Below are 6,976 nucleotides of genomic sequence, written 5' to 3' on the forward strand. Positions count from 1 at the left end.
TTTTGTGTTGCATTTTGTGCACGTTTCGTGTCTACCGCTCGAGTTGGAAAAATCTGAACTCCAGCGTCAAATTGCGCCGCGACAACCAATCAGGAGCCTGGTGACGTGGCTGTGACCTAGGTCAAAGGGGCAGATCCAGCCAAAGCCCTTCATTCTTCAATGGAGGGAAGGCTAATCAATGCCATAGCAAACAACCTGGAGCTGTACGACACCAGCTGCTTTCTGTACCGAGACAGGAATAAAAAGGACCGAGCTTGGAGGAAGATATGTGAAGAGATCGGGCAACCTGGTAAGTTCATTCATTTCTCTTTTGAAAGTTTTTACTGACCCGGGGAAACCGCACAAAAGCTAGCAAGCCACCGCTATTTCCCCACTGACGTACAAATACCGTTCTGCTTTTATGCATGTTGTCATTTATGAATATATTTTATTGTTTATTAATAAACAGCACACAGTGGTCCCGCTGTTCATCCGTCACTGCTTCGCTTTTTCGCTGATTTTTTATTGCACAGTACAGCATTGCATTCTGCAGCCTGATTGACAAATCTGCTCCGTGTCGTGTCTCCTGCACTTGCCAAATTTATCACGTTTGGTTTTGATAACCATCATGTCCAATAGAAAAAACAGCACAAAAACACCCATAACTATGACCCTCATTTGGAAATACACACCTGCACCGCGAGGGAAAAAGGCGCACGAAAGTGGCGGGCAGATGAAGACAAACCGCGGCATAATAATACTTTTACGTTTTGCAATCTACAAAGGTTTGCACTTTGAGAATCAATTGTGAGAACTGTGACCAATGTTCATGTCTGTGGGGAAAAAAGTGTATAAAGTGCGTGGCGAGGGGCTAGTTATTCTGAGAACCCCTGCTGCAATAAAAGAGGGACCACTGTACATACTCTATGATTATTATATTCAACCTGTTAACATTTAATACTGTATTGATAGAACCAACTGATTCTGCAGCAGAGCATCCCCTGTTGCTTCTCCTGGCTCCCCAGTCCCTGAGCTCCTGCACCACAGGTATGTAATTGTAGCATCAGATATACAGCAAGCACTGATAGCTTTTTACTCTGTGGGATTGCCTTGTGATCACCTTTACTAAATGTCTACAACCAATCTGATTATATCCTGTTTGTTTTTTTCGATGTTGAAATTAAAATCTAGTAGCAGTCTTCTCATTTCTTTGTGTTTTGTGCTGTTTTACAGGCCCACAGAGGAGGACAGCTCCGAGGCAGATGAGGGACGGGTCCCAGGACGGTCCATCGGTGGTGGAGCTGGCCATCCTGGAGTCCCTGAAGAGGCCACACCAGTCTCCAATAGAGCATTTCCTCCTCAGCCTTGTTCCTGCTCTGGAGAGCAGCTGGGTCCTTTTTATTCCTGTCTCTCTGTAAATTCTTATATTTTATATATTTATGTTTAATGTTTTTCTGTTTGAGAATTTTAATATTATTTCAAATAAATTTTTTCAATGACTAATGTCTCAGTTCTACTACACAGCAAATGTTGGCACACGACTTACACATGTAGAATTTATTTCATATTATACTAATGACAAAATATACTAATACAGTGGGATGCAAAAGTTTGGGCAACATTGTTAATAGCCATCATTTTCCTGTCTAAATCGTTGTTACAATAAAAAATGTCAGTTAAATATCATACAGGAGACACACACAGTGATATTTGAGAAGTGAAAAGAAGTTCACTGGATTTACAGAAAGTGTGCAATAATTGTTTAAACAAAATCAAGCAGGTGTATAAATTTGGGTACCACAAAAAAAGAAATGGAATAAATATTTAGTGTATATCAATGTGTGTGTCTCCTATATGATATATGGGGTTCCTTTGGGCGTGCTTCCCATCCACAGCTCCACAGCACAGAGGGAAGTTCCAGCGCTCCTGGAATCCCTCTGTGATGGACCGCCAGTCTCCAGGTGAAGGCACAGCCAGGAAATCGTCCACTAGACAGTCCCAGATGACTGTCGCTACCTGGGGGATGATCTGGCTCACCGTGGACACACCAATTTAAATGAGTATTATGTGTACTGCAGTTACAAAATACATTATTAAAATTCCAAAATTCCAAATTACAAAACATAAATCTTACATAAAATATTTTGCAATTATAAGGATAATTACATGATATATATTAGATATAATCTAAAACAGTCTGCGGTGATTATATACAAATATTCAACTATCCCAGAATTAAACCAGTTCTAAATAAAAAGGAATGAGTATCACTACAAAGGTTAACTCATTGGTCCTAATGCTACAGTTTGATATCAGCAAACACCGAGCGCATACACTGATATGACACCAAAGCCATATCATTGCAAACACTGATAACAGCATAAATCGAATTAAATCGGGACTTGATGAGACCTTGAGTATGACTAGAAATATTATAAACAGTCGTCTCTGTACCACAGTTTGCTATCAGTAAACACCGAGAGCATTCACTGTTAGCATAGCACATCCATGTTAGCAGTATATGAATGGATGGTTTAGCATATATTAGCACAGGTATCAATAAAGGACTACCGTATTAAATACTTTTACTAACCTCAGGCAGACGGACAGGCGCTCTGCAGGTGGGATTGAGCGCCTGCAATTGGTGTCTAGGCGGGCGATTCTGGGACCGACGCGGGAAAGCAGGTCCTCAAACTGGCCGAGTGAGAGACAGTGATATCGCTGGAATCGGCCGTCATCCAGGCGCAGCTCCTGGAGCAAATGGTGAAACTCACCAAACTGCTCACGCCTCTGGAGGACCTGATGGACCCAGGTACAGCGAGGACGTCTTTTACGCCGCTGCTCTGCTCTCCAGAGCAGAGGGAGACTCTCTCTTCAAGCGCTAGCTCGACAGCTGCCATCTTGCAAAGATACCGTCTGGCACAACTTCCTCCCACATTTCTGGTTCACGCACGTCAAAATATGATATTTCACACGCGATGGATTTTTCTTGGACACGCGTTGAGGCGCGAATGTGCACGCATCAAATTAGGGGCGTTTGGGGCGTTTTTGTTCGCGTCCATCGCATTCGGTGTGAACACACCGTCCTCCACCTTCACTGTTTATGTTATGCTAACGTAGCTGTGCCGCTAGCGATCATGTAGCACATCATTATATACCAGCTAGCCTAACTTCAGTAAGCCTACAAACGTCACTGCTGTTTAGTTTCCTGTCTTCATTTATGTTGGAAGTGATAGCAGAGCTGTACGTTTGAATTTTTTCAGAAATCTCTCAGTCAGAACATGCAATATCATGCTTAGGTAACTAGCGAAACTAGCGAGCTAACTTCCGCTAGCTTCCTGCTAACTTCTAACTCCGTTAAGTGTAATAAATTTTGTTTTCATGGATGCCTGGAAGTTAAACTTCATAGTTACACCTGGTAAAGCAGCAATGCTGATCGTTTTATTAAAGACGAAAGAATTTAGACAGTTTTTAACTCTCAGTGATGCTGCAGTGTTCATTTGACCTGAAGTTTACGGAGTTTAGGACCCAGATTACTCCCAGATTTAAGAGCATTTTAGTCCGACAAATACGACAATAACGACGGCTGCTTGCATGTTCTGCAAAAAAATGTGCTTTGTCGTGTATCTGACGGACAAACACCAAACCAGTTCCACATCACTGAAGTTGCACCATTTTTACAAACTAATGGTTCATCTGTTTCACTCAACAATCAGCCATGTGCGTATGAAAACAAAGGCACTGCACATGCGCATTTTACTCATATTCTATCGCGATATTTCATTTTCCTATCGTTGCCTAACATTATACCGGTATTACCGTGAACGGTATAATATGGCAGCACGGTGGCACGGTGGTTAGCACTGTTGCCGCACAGCAAGAAGGTCCTGAGTTCAATTCCACCATCAGGCCGGGGTCTTTCTCTGTGGAGTTTGCATGTTCTCCCCGTGTTTGCGTGGGTTCTCTCCGGGTACTCCGGCTTCCTCCCACCGTCCAAAGATATGCAGCTTGTGGGGATAGGTTAATTGGATAATCCAAATTGCCACTAGGTGTGAATGTGAATGGTTGTCTGTCCCTATGTGTTAGCCCTGCGACAGACTGGCGACCTGTCCAGGGTGTACCCCGCCTTTTGCCCTATGACAGCTGGGATAGGCTCCAGCGACCCTGAAAAGGATAAGCGGAAGCGGATGGATGGTATAATATGGCCTAGCCCTAGTAATGAAAGAGTATTCTCAGCAAAGTTGAGTTAAACAAGTTTTAATGGAAGTTTAAGTTAAATCTTTTGATTTTTACTAATTTTGATTACATCAACATATTTTATTACATTAACCAAATCAAATAAGGCCAATTTTGATGAAGCTCCTGACCCAGCCCAAGCTCTCTATGAAGACAAGGAAAAACTCCCCGGGGGGCCAGAATGATGGGAAGAAACCTCGGGAAAGCCAATTCAAAGAGAGATCCCCTTTCCTGGGATGGCTGGGGGGGGTTACAGGAATTTCAGGATAGCAAAATTTAGAATCGGCCAAAAAAACCCAAAAAACCTTTTCCTGTTAAAAAAACAACAAAAAAAATGAAATAAAGACAAAAAAGAAAGTTAGGTCATTTATCACACTCATATGATAAGATATGAAATGTGTGTGTGTGTGTGTGTGTATGAGAGATGGGCTTATCTGAGCCAGGGGTGACGCTGGAGGTCCCCCAGCGTTGGGCGCTTCTCCGGGACATCGGTTAAACACGCGTCCAAGAAATTCCGGCAGTCTGGAAAGAAAGAAAGAAAGAAAGGAGAGAAAAGATGAAGATGATAGTTCCAGTGATCCAAGCCATCAGTGAATCTTGAAGTGTGATGTTTTCTTACGTGGGGACAGATGCTCGTTGAATTTCAGTTCGTTTTCGATGAACATCATGATATTAAAGTCCCCCACATGAAGCGCTTCGTACAGCACCACTCCCATTTGCCACACCGTGGTGGGTCCAGGCCTGTATTTTTTGCCCCAGTAACATTCAGGAGGGCTGTGGATAGGTGTACCTAATAAACAGACACAATTACAATTTCTTCTAAAACAAAAGGCACAAATTGCTACATCTGTGAAGAGCAGGAGCTGAATATGTTACCATAGAAGAAGCGGAACCGCGATCTCTCCGTAGCAAAGCAGCTCAGTCCAAAGTCAATGATACGAACTCGAGGCACGTCTGAGCCGGTCTCAATCAGAATGTTGTCACTCTTGATGTCCCGGTGAAAGATGTGTTTCTCCTCCAGGTCCTTTGCTGCATCAACCAGTTGCTTCAGAATGACCTGGAAAAGATGAAAAAGACAGTAATGAGTCAACAGGTTGATGCTTCTCTGATACTCTGTGTTTTGATTGAATGCTGTACAGTCTAAGGCTCTTCCAGTCAACTTACCTTGGCCTTTTCTTCTGGTAAACATCCTCCATTTTCTCTTATGTATTCAAACAGGTCCACAGCGGGGACAGGTCTCTCCTGCACCAGGATCAGCTCTGTGCCAAAGTCAAACCAGTCCAACAGAGACACAGGAGCCGACGTTCCCACTGATCCATCTGCTTCAGCTGCAAGCTTCAGCAAAATGGCCAGTTCCACTGAGACTTCCTTCCCGTTTTCATCCTGATATATTACAACAAAGTGGATGATGAGGAACAGACGTTTCACAGGTGAACGCTGCACTCAGTCCAGGAATGTAAAAACAGTTCAAGTGTTGCACACTTACCGTCACTTGGATGGGGATTTTGTCCTTGGGAATGTGTTTGATAGCTACCTAAAAGACACAGAGCATTGGTGAGCATTTCCTCAGTATGACTTCATTAAAGGTGTAAAACAGCACCTTTAATGCTCAGCTGATAATATTGTCCGTTATCTGCGTTGCTGCCTGTCTTACTCCCACCATCTGAACACTTACTGGGAAATGATCTGTTATCCTGTAGCCAGCAAACACTGCTCCAAAGCCGCCATTTCCTAGATGGTGCTCCTGCACATATCTGGCTTGGTATTCCCCTGAAAAGACACAAATGTTGTTTTACTACAGCTGTGACACAAATTACTCTCTGCTGTACCCTAAATGTTGCTCTTCACCTGAGTATAAAAGCCAAGCTGTTTGCTACTTACGTTGCTGGTCGGCTGCTGAATTTTGGACAACGGTTTTGGTTTTGTCCTTTTTCTTTTTTTTGGGTGACTCTTTGCTTTCTCCCGCAGACTTGCTTCTGCCATTTTTTGTGCACCCCTTTGTGTTTTGACTGCAGTCTGTAGATGTGGAAAACACCAAAAGCACATCAGCGTATTAGATCAGACACACAAATATCTCCCAAACACTAATATCTTAAACCGAGCAACCAGCTGTGCACTTAATCTACCCCTCACTCAACTAATTAGCCTACCTTTACCAGCGTCCACGGAGGAAGATGCTTGCTCCCTGTCTCCACTCGTAGGCTCAGCAAGTTTAATCTTCTTTGGTGGACTGGTTGTGCCCGCTCCATCTTGCTGGGCCTTACGCTTCACTGCTTTGACCTGATGTGTATCTGAGCTGGTGGAAGGAGCAGCCTGCTCAGTGACCCTCCTTCTTTTTATGGGGGTCTTCTTTTCAGGACTGGCCTTTCTTTTAGCCATCCTACTCTTAGAGTCTATAAACAACAACAACACAGTAGTGAAAAAGAGTGCTCGACATCAGGACTGGAAAGATTTTGATGCCATTTTAGGAAGTATTCGTTAAATTATAATAACAAGTTTATCCTTTTGATAAAAAACAGAGCAACACGAGTCCATACTAGGTCTACTAAGACTTAGATCTTCATGACACTTGTTGATCTGTTTTACTGCTGAGTCCAAGAATAAACTTGTCACATTATTTTACCAAAAGACAAAGTGCCCCAGTAACCTTTCTTTGATTAGACGTGTTGTAATTATGCTATTTTCAGTCAAACATACCCATAAGGAAAAGAAATAGTAAAAATTTATAAAAGACTTGCATAAGATGTGGCCTACTTCATAC

General features: G+C 43.0%; 1 protein-coding gene across 1 annotated transcript; it reads right to left on the minus strand.

Moving 5' to 3' along the window:
- Nucleotides 1-4,630: 4,630 nt before the first annotated feature.
- On the minus strand, nucleotides 4,631-6,610 carry LOC146646915 (serine/threonine-protein kinase pim-2-like). Its single transcript, XM_085391980.1, has 8 exons — nucleotides 6,366-6,610; nucleotides 6,097-6,231; nucleotides 5,891-5,985; nucleotides 5,702-5,749; nucleotides 5,380-5,598; nucleotides 5,092-5,272; nucleotides 4,835-5,005; nucleotides 4,631-4,737 (listed from the first exon to the last, which is right to left on the minus strand). Exons 1-8 carry the CDS (start codon nucleotides 6,592-6,594, stop codon nucleotides 4,646-4,648), a joined length of 1,170 nt encoding a protein of 389 aa, XP_085248106.1. The 5' UTR covers nucleotides 6,595-6,610; the 3' UTR covers nucleotides 4,631-4,645.
- Between the last annotated feature and the right edge of the window lie 366 nt (nucleotides 6,611-6,976).

The sequence above is a fragment of the Rhamphochromis longiceps genome, linkage group LG19 (assembly GCF_057381845.1).
Source record: "Rhamphochromis longiceps isolate RC_006_pf linkage group LG19, R_longiceps_female_GT1.1, whole genome shotgun sequence".
NCBI lineage: Eukaryota > Metazoa > Chordata > Actinopteri > Cichliformes > Cichlidae > Rhamphochromis > Rhamphochromis longiceps.